Source organism: Eleutherodactylus coqui, chromosome 5 (genome assembly GCF_035609145.1).
Source record: "Eleutherodactylus coqui strain aEleCoq1 chromosome 5, aEleCoq1.hap1, whole genome shotgun sequence".
Classification (NCBI taxonomy): domain Eukaryota; kingdom Metazoa; phylum Chordata; class Amphibia; order Anura; family Eleutherodactylidae; genus Eleutherodactylus; species Eleutherodactylus coqui.
In genome coordinates, this window is record NC_089841.1 from 181,352,851 (window position 1) to 181,364,853 (window position 12,003).

General features: G+C 40.4%; 3 protein-coding genes across 8 annotated transcripts in view; 2 read left to right on the forward strand and 1 right to left on the reverse strand.

Annotated features, from left to right (window-relative positions):
* The window catches only part of CRYBB2 (crystallin beta B2), a 370,816-nt gene that overhangs the window by 186,428 nt on the left and 172,385 nt on the right, over positions 1-12,003 (forward strand). The gene's annotated exons all lie outside the window — the stretch shown is intronic.
* The window catches only part of LHFPL7 (LHFPL tetraspan subfamily member 7), a 127,892-nt gene that overhangs the window by 80,430 nt on the left and 35,459 nt on the right, over positions 1-12,003 (reverse strand). The window lies entirely within an intron of this gene.
* CRYBB3 (crystallin beta B3) overlaps positions 1-12,003 on the forward strand; it is a 205,900-nt gene that overhangs the window by 57,682 nt on the left and 136,215 nt on the right. For all 3 annotated transcript variants that reach the window (XM_066603887.1, XM_066603889.1, XM_066603888.1), the window contains exons 4-5: positions 299-3,124; positions 3,898-4,023. In XM_066603887.1, coding sequence (XP_066459984.1) covers positions 299-3,124; positions 3,898-4,023 — 2,952 coding nt within the window. The remainder of the gene's footprint in view (positions 1-298; positions 3,125-3,897; positions 4,024-12,003) is intronic.

Below are 12,003 nucleotides of genomic sequence, written 5' to 3' on the forward strand. Positions count from 1 at the left end.
CAAGAAAAAAAATCCTCTCTGTGGCTAGTTCAGTAATACAAGTTGTACTAATTCTGATTATGCTAATTATGCTCATGATGAATAGCTTTTTAAACCTTGACATTGTTCTTAAACTGTGGCTTTGCTAATCTACTAATAAGTTAATTAAAATCCAAAAACATGGTTTTAATTCTGAAAGTCCATATAAAGACAGTAAAGTTATTCTATTTGTTTTAATTAAAACTTTAAGAAAAGTCTGTTTCATGTTTCCGTGACATTAGACTAACATAAGAACGTCTTCTTTTTTTTTTTCTTCCAGGATAAAAAAGAATGGCAAAATACTTCGTTAGTGGAGGAAAAAACATTTAGACCAAGACGGTCAATCAGAAGAAATGATGATCCTTTACAACTTGAAGGGAGTGCAGAAGCACCAACAGACAGAAAAGATTACGGCTGCAAAGAGAAATTATATGATGCCAAAACGAATGCATCTGAAGAAAACAATAACAATTCTACTCAAGTGCAAAAAGTGGTGAAAACTGTTAAAGCAACCATGTTTGAGCACAATGTAGAAAAGCATAATCCTCCTGAGGTGTATCACTCAGGAGATCTTGTATCCAACCAGCCTCCCGTGGTGTCTGAATGTCTATTGCCCAAACGTGAAGCAAATTGGTTTAAATGGTTAAGTGGTGATAATGTGCAGTCTGTGTCACAAATCCAAAGGGACCCTGAAATTACAGATTTTAAATTTAGTGAAAAGTCAGTGGGAATGATTTCTTCTTCTACAGAAGTTGGAAGTGTACAGAGAATGATACTTCCAAACATTAGGAAAGTTGATGAGAACAGTAGAGTAGAACCAAGATATGAGGTTGTCCAAGCCATAGGGGAAAAAGTTTTAAGTGAATCTATCGAAATGGCACCAGAAGATAAAGCTGTGACTCTTCGATCTCGGCGATCCTTTCACAGCAAAGATCGAGAACTAGGCAAAGATGGAGAGGAACGTTTGGGGACTAGTCTGCAAAGAAGTAAGAGTGAGTATCGAAAGAGAAACGCTCTAAATAGTCCTCAGGAAAATTCCCAAGTCAAATTCTTTTCTAGAGAGACTGATTTTCCTTTTGAAAGAAAAACTGTGGTGAGAACACAAAAAAATGAATTGATTGATACACCACCTGAAAGATTTTACAAAGACAGAGGTTTTAGCAGTAAAGACAAAACTTCAAATGATGAGACCGATTTTGATATAAAAGAGAAATCTCATGAATCAAAAGAAAAACTGGAAAATACATTGGGGAAATATTCTTCGGAATATTTGCATTTTGGAACTAGCGGAACGGGCAAGAAGGAAATGAAAACCTCTTTCCGAAGTTTCAACCAGCAAAGTGACACGTTGATTAGGTCTGACAACTCTGTAGAAAAGGATTCAGAAAAAGACATTAAAACCATGAAAGATAATCCAACAATTGCGAATTCAAATGTTAGAGATAAAACTAATTATTTAAGTCAAATGAAAGAATATAAAAATCAATCTTCACTTAATCAATGTCCTCCTCAAAAAGGATTGCCAACGAAGAACCTTAATAAAGAGCAGTCAAATGACCTTACGAACGTCATGTTCAATACAGAAAGTGAGCAATTAAAGAAAGAATTATTCACCCGTCAGTCTTCAACAGAAGCTGATAGCTTTCAAAAGCCAGACTATAAGGAGGAAAATAAAGAAGATACTAGGCTGCTAAAAACGAAGGACTCCTTTCAACGTGGAGAGAGAAACCGTGATAATATGCGCCGGACATCTGACTTGCATATATTTGACCATGATGATATAAGGAGAAAGTCAACTGAGTTTAGGTTCCTGTCTGAAAAGAAAGACAACATGGATGTTAGTTCTGCTAAAGACTCCTCTCCGGTAGATAAGAAAGCAACATATTTTGCCGTAACAGGTATGGATGGTAAAAAGCAGAGGAGCGATGATGTTGCAAATCAGACCAGCAGTAATACCACTTTAACATCTGAGGAATGTTACGCTAAGCATAGTATGAAAATGGGCATAACAAACTCCAGCTCGCACTTTGATTCTTTCCCACATGAAGAAAAAAGTGCAGAGAAAGATACTGATACCTCACATGCCTCAAAAGAATTCAAAACCTACAAAAATGTGCAAGTTCAAGATACTCTTAAAGAGAGGTCGGAGAAAGCATCTGAAAGACGGAACGTTATTGATATTGATGCTTTGCTCAGGAGACACAAGCAAAAGTCAAGTACAGATGATAAAAGTTCTTCTTATCTGGAAACTCAAATAAAACCTATCCGACCACATTTGATCGAGCCAGAGAACACACAAGAGGCAAATTCCAAAGGATCTCCTTTAAAACTTGATGGCACATACAAATCTAAAGTTTTGGACATTGATTCTCTAATGGCTGACTATACTGCTAGCCAAAGAAAAGATAGAGAGAACAAGGCCAGAGATGATGATCATAATTTGACTAAATGGGAAAGGTCAAGATCTTTCAGCGACAATGTCTCAAAAATTTCAAGTAGCAAATGGAAGGATCCTTCTATTAGGCATTCTACAAATGACGAAGGCTATAAGCGTGAGGCTATTGCATCACGGTATGCTTCACCTCAAGAAACTACCTCAAAAAAGGATGATCTTAGGCAAGGCCTGTCAAAACGTCCTACACTTTTAGATCATTTGAATTCTTCTGCAGAAGGAAGCCATGCGAAAGATCCATATAAAGAAAGGGAGGTTCAAGGCATTTTAGAATACTCCGTAAGAACTTTTAACCATAAATCACAATCAACACAATTCTTTGATTCAACAACTATAGAAACGCAGTCTACTTCACGTGGACAAGGCAAACTAATGCTAAAAGGAACGAACAATGATCAGAGTGAAAATCAAGTAGTAGAGCGTCAACACCAGACCCCTCCACATAGGGGATTCAGTCCAGAAGAAAAGACCCAACCACTTTCTGTAGGTAAAAAAGCTGCAAAAGCAAGTGATTTAATCAGCCTTATGTTGGAAAATAAAGAAAAGGGGATGGAACGGCATCGTTCTAGGCAAAATGTTCCAGTGGAACCTCCACCAGAGCCAAAAACACGACGTTTAGTGACTCAGCAAGAATGGCTACACAGTGAAAGCAAGGTATAGCAATTTTATTTTGTAACTGTCTATATTTGATTAACAGAATGGGAACACGTAGCTGAAATCTTTTGAACTAAAATCTACACCAGACATTGTTTCGGATTTTGATGTGGATTTCACTCACTGCAATTAATGAAGTCCACTATGAAAATCTGTTGCTTTTCCGTGACAGATTGAGCATGCTGTGGATTTGAAAATCTACATCATAACTAGAGATGAGCGAGCATACTCGCTAAGGGCAATTGCTAGAGCGAGCATTGCCCTTAGCAAGTACCTGCAAAAAGGTTCGGGTGACGGCGCGGGGGAGCGGTGAGTTGCGGCAGTCAGCGGGGGGAGAGAGAGATCTCCCCTACATTCCTCCCCGCAGCTCCCTGCCCGCCGCTGGCACCCGAACCTTTTCTCTCGAGCGTGCAGGTACTCGCTAAGGGAAATGCTCGCTCGAGTAATCGCCCTTAGTGAGTATGCTCGCTCATCTCTAATCATAACATTTTTTTCATGGCGATTTTCTTCTATTGTGAGTAAATGGAGTTCGTTTAAATCCCATTCACCTACATTGTACTGTACTGTGTTGCAGAGTTTGGCATGCATTTTGCAGCTGCAATTATGCAACAATGCCACTTTGTGTGAACTAGCCCTAAGGGTGTCCATGTGATGTGTTCTGTGTTTTTTTTGTTTTTTTTTTCTTTTGTGGAGACAAATGTTGAAAGCTAAGAAATTATATATATTTTCACATTTTATAATACTTACATAAAGATGTGCATTTGCATTGTTAGGAATTTCACAAGAAGGAAGAACTTAAACAACCTGCAGCAAGAATACAGGAGATGGCAATTGCATCAGATCTGTCTCGCAGAAAAGGACTAAATCGGCACAGAGAGTACACTATAAGCTCAAATGAGGTAGGAATATTCCTAATTTGTATCAGTCATGAAAATCTAGAAGAACAATTTGTTCAGTTTTGCTCTTTTGAACGACTTTTTGAACAATAGTTGTTCAGTCTAAATGCGCCTTTCCTCTTAATTTCGACCTATGCATTAGAAAAGATGAAACCCTCAGTGAGAATCCGCTGAAGGAATTACGCTGTGAATTTGAAATCTGCGTTCGTTCACCTGCATATATTTTCCCACAACGTGTGTATGAGATTTCGTATAATTTCATCCACTTTGCTGCTTCTGTAATATGGAGTAGGTTTTCTGCCAGCAAATCTGAATGGAAAATCTGCAGCATTTCTACTACACATAAAAAAATGTGTATACCGTATATTCCAGGATATATGGCGACTGGGCGTATAAGATGACACCCCCCAACTGTCGCCTTATACGCCGGGAATACGGTGTCAAAAAAAAAAGTGCAGTACTCTCCTCCACCTGCAGATTTTCTGTTTGGAAAATCCACAACATTTACACAATGTGTGGCCATACCCTGACATGCGGATTTTGTTTTAGATCCACACCAAAATCTGCAGCAGATCAATTTATTTTCGGTACTCAGTCGCTGTCAGTGTGTCATGTCCTTTAACCCTTTCCAATCCAATTAGTATCCTGGTTTTCCTAGGGGGCTTACTCTTTTTCTGCTATTATAGAACAGCGCTATATGCTGGCTAAAGCCAGTACTGCATGAGGTGACACGTTGGATAGGCTCCGACAGCAGAGAGGCTGGCAGTATACAATAAGAGAACCCCAACGGACGTCTTCCAACATCGGAGCTGTACAGCCTTAAATCATAATGTCTTTAGATGTCAGACAGTGGATTGGAAAGGGTTAATAGTAAGAGGAGTCCCCATTCTTAAGAGAAAAGTTGGGATAGTGTAGCTGTCGTGAATAGCATTCATTATTGTCTTTCCTGCATCCTGGCTCATCTGTATCGAGCCCCCACTGTTCGCCTGCTCTCAGATTTCAGCTCTATCCCATCTAGTCTTCTTTCCATCTGCTGGAGTCCCAGAGCACCGTGGATTTTGGTGTAGATTCAAAATGAGTTGTCGTCAATATGCCTTGCCTTTTCTTTTTATACAGGGCGTAGACCCATATACTAGAATTGGTTAAATGTAGTTTAAAAGTGCATACTTTTGACTAAATTTGACCTACAATATGTTTTTGTATATGTTTTTTTGTTGGATAGAAAAGCATAGCATACCATCCTTTTTTGTCCGTAAATGTAAGGTTGTACTTTATGTGTTTTTTTATGTATACATTTTTTTGTTCTCAAATGCGTAAAAAAAAGCATTCAACTTTAAGAAAAGCCTTTACTGTGAAAAATGTATACAGTAATGGGCATATAGACGTCAAAAAAGATGTCCCCTCTATAAGGTGGCTTTCATGCAGACTTGAGCATTCCTTCTTTTACAAGGATGGTTGCTCATCTAAATATGTTGCCAAGTAATTCGACAGTTCCCCTGCATCCACCCTCTACAGGGCAAATGTTTGGCTGGCATCTACATTTTAAAAGGGGTTTTATGTCATGAGACAATCCCTTTAAGTGAATATGACTGAGCAGCAATTACAGACGTGGCCAATATGGAAGATCGGTGCTGTTGTTAGAAACCGTAATAGACCTTGTCTTATCTCAGGCAAACTCTTAAACAATTGACTTTCATACAACTACTCTTCTCGTGCTACTTTTGGACATTCTAACATACAAAGGGGTTCTCCGTATTGAAGAACCATGTGTGCTCGTTGAAAACAGTGGGGATAAAGTGAGATGGACTTGCTTGTGGTTAATAGGCAGAAAACTGCTGGTGCTTTGGCGCCCAGCAGTGAGACCATTTAGGATTAGCTTCTTGCAGGGGTACCCCGCCATGTGAGAAGGGATTTTCAAACTCGATAACTTATTTAAAGTTGTTGCCAAAATTTGAAAAGCATCACTGCTTTGTGCAACAACGAAGTGCCATAGCGATCCATAGATTGGTTGTGGTATTGCAGATCCGCACCATTCAGTTCAGTGGAGCAGAGTTACAGTATCAGACACAACCTATGGACAAGGGGCTTCTGAAAGAAAGAAGTCAAGCTTTTGTAATCCGGGACAAACCATTTTAATTGCAAAGTGCTTGTTTTATTCCTTGGTTTCAGTTGCAGCTAATTTGTGCAATTCTTTCCTCTACATCTCTATTACGTACATTTTAGCAGCAGCTTTTTTCATGGCTGCTACCTCCTTGGTATATAAACCTAATTATTGCATTTTTACCACCTTGATTCTCTCATTTGAAATGGTTTAAGTTGTTGTAAGTACAGTGAGGACCGTTTCACTTTAACTTCCCCGGCTTTATTTCTTTAACTTGCATTGTACTTCCCGCAGGGCATTAGGGCTTGTTCTTATTAAAGAGATCATCCTTTGAACTGTGATTATAAAACCAGGTCATAAATCAGAAGTCATCAGCTCACAGGCTCTGAACTGCTGATCACATACATCTGGCCTTCAAGCTTTATCTGGCTGAAGATTTAAAAGTTCACAAGTCATTTCTGTAACGCTAGGTTGCTGATTTACTTTATGTACTGTATAAGACATATACTGCATATAGCAAAATGACGACTTTACATTAATGCTTTAGACTGAAGCAAGCAAGTGCAAAGTTAAAAAAAAGGAAAGAATACAAGATACCCAATGGATGAAAGACCCAAGATGATGGTAGATTCATCCTGAGTTCAGTATTGGCGTTTCTTCTGGGAGTGTCCCCATGGGACATTCATCTCCTGGAAACAAGTGTGGTGTATCCTCTATAGGGTCTTCAAATGGAATATTTATCGTTCTGTTTTAGATTAAACACGAGAGAGTGGAAATGAAGTTTACTGGCCGAGGCATGCAGAGATGATTCATTTTTCAATAAGAGTATAGTTCGCATTAATGTACATTCGTGAGTAATTCTATTCGTACATTGGTTATAGCTTTTCAACTATGACAAGGAACTATTTGCTATTGCGTAGTAAGCTCGGGGAGAGTCCTCTCTGGGGTGGGGCTGTACGGCATCGGATGGCAAGGAGTCACACAGGTGATTAAACCAAATGCTCCAACGTTTATTGTACAATAATTACGAAAGCATAGGTTGGGCATGATTCCAGTCCACCTGCCTTGTGAGCACACTGGTGAAATATCAAAAAGAGATAAGGCTGCTTTCACATCTGCGCTGGAACCTTCCTTCGGAGGTTAGATCGCCAGTCCGGCACAAAATACCAGAACAAAAAGTCCTGCATGCAGGACTTTTTCCTCCAGTAAAATACTGGACAGCTAATAGAAACCAAACGGCCTCCATTATAGTCAATAGGGTCCGTTCAGTGCTGCTTGGTTTCGTCACGAGACTGATCCAGAAGATTCCCCTTTTCTGCTCCCGTAATGGAGTAGGAAAATGGAACCCCTGACTTATATGTGAATGTAGCCTAATACAGTTGATTAGAAACAAGCAGCATGAAATACAAGTGTTAATATCTAATTAAAAAGAACAGTTCAGTATCTGAAATTCCTAGGGTGGGAATACTGCCAATACATTTAGAGGGACAACTGATACAGAGTCAATATTTCCAGCATTTATAGAATTAAGGAAATCTTTCTTTTTTTTTTTTTGATCTGACTAAAAACGCGTTTATCTGAATTAAATGCATTGGAATCCAATGCTTCAGATGGTCGCGATTTTCGGCTGACATTTTATTGCACCAAAATAGCTGGGATAAAACGCTTGTGTAAAATAGGCCTTAGGCGCCCAAGGATGGCCGGGTCGGATCCTGCTGCGAGAATTCCTGCAGTGGGACCCGACCTGAGCCCCTGCAGGGACCAGCGCAGCAATCGCCTCTCCTGCGGCTTCGGCTTTGATGAGCTGGCTGCCAGCCAGCCGGCGCATGCGCAGAGTGGAGCCAGCGGCCGGGGAGTGGCATTTCTGTGCAGGGCTCTGCGAGACCCGCACAGAAATGGAGCATGATTTCACGCGGACAAATCGTGGCCGTCTGCGTAGGATTGCATTTTATAGTGCAATCCTATGGCAGCGACCACAGGAGGAAATTCTGTGGGAAATCCCACCACGGAATTTCCGCCTGTATGCAGGGGGCCTTACACTGTCTAATATCTAATGTTTTTGAGAATGATACAGATATTGTCAGACTGGGGTACTTTAGGCCCACCAGCGCGGTTGTTTCAGTGGTCTTCAATGATTCCAAATTGCTTCCTTTTTTCTCTGGTCTTGCAAAAAGCCTTTTTAAAACTCAGTAATTGCCATACAACACAAGAGCAGAATGAACATGCCGCACTGATATCTGGAATGTATACAGCAGTTGTCGGTGAGCATTCCCTAACTTATGCTCGTGTAATGGCGAACATGATGGTAGCAGAGTCTAAAGGGTGTATCCATACATTGTAAGGAGGGCAAACCTTACCACATGGGGTACTGATTCTGTATTTGTGCTAAAGCCGAGTCTTCTCTTGGATATTTCCTCTATATAGACATAGAATCATCCATATCACCTGCATGGAATGTTTTTTTGGGATACAACTTATTCAGTGTACCACACATACATAACAAGAAGCAATGATGGTGAAAAAATCGGAAGTCTTAACGTATTATGATGTTTATGCCGCACGGTGATCGTCATGAAAAGATAAAACGCACAAGGCTACCATTGCTGAGTTCTGGTCACCCCTGCCCCAGAAAAAGGCAGTTGCTTTTTTTTTTTATAATTTCAACCCAATTAAAAACTCTTCACTACATTACATGGCAAATTAAATTGTATCATTAAAAAAAAATCACCCAGCAATAAAACAAGTCCTCATACAGTTTTGGCTGCCAGGACTGTGGGACGGAGATCTAGTATGGATTGTACCTAGGTATTTAATCTGGAGCTCTGGTGGGCTGGGGGCAGTGGCTGGTGTCCTCTGTTTGCAGTTGTCTGCACTCTGAGAAAAGCTGATGGGGTAAAGCAGATACCTATCACATAGCTTCAGGCTATTCATGTGATAGAAGCTGCTATCTGACCCGTAAATGTAGACTCGGAGCCAATTGGACCCTACCTGCATAATCTGTTGCTTGGACACTGTGCGGAGCAGCTCTACAGTCTGAAAAATGTGCTGCACGGTAGAGTGAACCAGCCACTGGGCTCACTGAGGGATTTTCCGGTGTGTCAGTCCAACACTGGATACAGTTACAAGGAAATAAAGCACATTTTTTTTGTTAATTTTTGTTAAAACTGTACTGCTTCATCTAGGAAAATGCCAGACAGCATAATGGAAGCTGCTATGTTCAGTGGAGTCTGTTTGGTGCCATATGACTGATCCGCTCTGGGTGCAACTCTACATTTGAAGCTATTTTACCTTAACCTCTGCAAAGGCACTTCTACACGCAATAATTACTGCTTAAATGCCAAACGACTAAACGAATTGACGATTTTTTTGCATAAAATTACAGTACAGTGCCTTAAAATTATCTGTTTCCTTTATTAGCTAAAGTAAACTCACTACAAGTTGTTTGCTTAGGTTGGCGTGTGTTTATGAGAGAGATTATCTGGCTAGCAGGATTTCATTGTCTTCTCCTGGCATGAGTAAACAATGTACTCATTATGTATGCAAGGCAAACGCAATGAGCACATTGTTTACTCCCCTCAAGTCATCAAGCCACTCAAAAGACTGAACAATTCCCAATTAAATGGAACAAACAGTGCACGACTGCCCGCGTTTACATGTAATGATTATCACACAAATTTGTTTTGAACCAATTTCGATCAATTAATCGTTACGTGTAAATGGGCCTTAAGCCTATGCTAATATAACATTATTACTGAAATCACTATGCTAGGATCTGGGGGTCATCTAAATCTACTGTAGGGGTATCATTTATATTATCTTTTGTTCACCCTGCAGTTTGTGAACCGGCCAGAGACTAAAGGCTTGGAATGGAATATGTCTGGTATTGCTGCACAGTCCTGGTATATTTCAAGATGGTCTCTTTTTTTGCAACAGCAAATGGGATGAAAGGGGTTAATGCAAAGAGCACTGTATGTATCCCTCTTCACTGTCATATTCACTGGGATCAAGGCAATTGACACCACAACCTCTATATGCAAGGAAAGTGCTTCTGATCTGAGCTGTGTGGGATGTGCTGCTTCACACTCAGTACATAGTTACCTACAGCAGACCCATCCTTTTGGGTTTCAAGTGCCAATTATTTAGTAAATACCCATTTAATGAGATCTGACCCTGTGACATGGTACCTTTTGAATATACTTATGTTTTATTAATGGTTTTCTAACTAGTCCATAATTTAAGTTGAGTGAAATATAGAACTTTGCAGATTAGGGTGGTGGCGAGTTCTCCTTCAATGGAAGTGTCCAACAAAGGCTGGACAGACATCTGTCTGGGATGATTTAGTGATCCTGCACTGAGCAGGGGGTTGGACCAGATGACCCCGGAGGTCCCTTCCAACTCTACCATTTTATGTGAATGGCAACATACTTGCGTTTTTTTAATATCCTGTAAAGTTGGAATAGTTCCTTATTTTAGTAATGATACATGAAGCCGAAAAATGCATCAAATGCAGCTATGGTCCGCAATTTCATCACATAAATATACTGCACATAAAAAAGGTTAATTTAGGAAACGGTCATAACAGCAGTTTTGCGTAGGTCCCTGTAGTGGTAATTTTATGTACGGGGTACTTTAGAGGTAAAATATTAATAGTACCGTGGGCTGTCTGACCTAGTTCTGTCCAGTGTGTTGCATGTTTTGCTCCACTTGGATGTGAGGAGAGCACATACTCCTTCCCAAACATAGGTTTCTTTCTTCTGTGGTACTCCAGTATTTGGCTTTCAGTTAGTAATTAGTAGGCTAAGTGTGCAGGTCCCTTCCTTCCCTCATGTGGTTCTGAAGGGGGTATACTCCATTATAAGCACATCTTGTGCTTTGACCTGTGGTTGTTTTGCAGCTGTTATAATTACAGTAGAAAGCACCTTGTGAGTCATATTCTGCAGCATGATATTTTTTCTTTAGGGCATGGTGTGTTGTGATCTGCAGACTGTCCACATGGTGGCAGTGTAAACAGCAGAATGCTTATATAACACAGTCATAGATTCATCACGCGGACAAATGCTTAGAGAACTCGCTATACAGCTGCGTCTACAGGCCGTAATGGCACACATTCTATCAAGGTTTGCTGGATAGGAGATGAAAAATGCAGCATTTGTTAGGGAGGAGGAGTTTGCACTCACTAGTAGGCTTCATTACAAGGAATATGTCTATGCTTAGGACCTTTTGTGTGAATGTTTATTTTTTTTAATTCTCTGTGTGACCAGGACCTTACAGCTGCTAATGATCTATACAGGGACGTAACTATATGGGATGCAGTTGCACCTGGGCCCAGGACCCTAAAGGGCCCCATAAGGCCTCTCTTCTCCATATAGAGCCCAGTAATGAATAAAGCATAATGTTGGCGGCCCTGTTACAGGTTTTGCATTGGGGCCCGGGAGCGTCAAGTTACGCCTCTGGATCTATATATAGTGCCAACATCTTCTGCAGCTCTGTGGGTACATGTACATACAAAATCAGCCTTTATATACAGTAGTAAGCTAATGATTTGAACAATAGAAGTGAGGGACCTGCTCACAAGAGCTTACAATCTATGTGGAAGTAGGGATGACATGACAGCACTTGTTCTGTACAATGGTCCAGGCATAATTTATTAACTAAGTTGATATACATAAAGCTGCATAAACTGGTATATGTAGGTATACTCATCATTTCACTCTAGGATTACTCCCAGAGTAATCTGTGATGACATTAAGTGAATCATGTGACCTGCTGGAGTGCAGAGTACTCTACTCCATCAGATGCAATGATGAACAGCATGGAGCACCAGCAGCTAGACCACACATCATGTGACCATCACTATGTAACCTAGTTATTGCGAATTATTT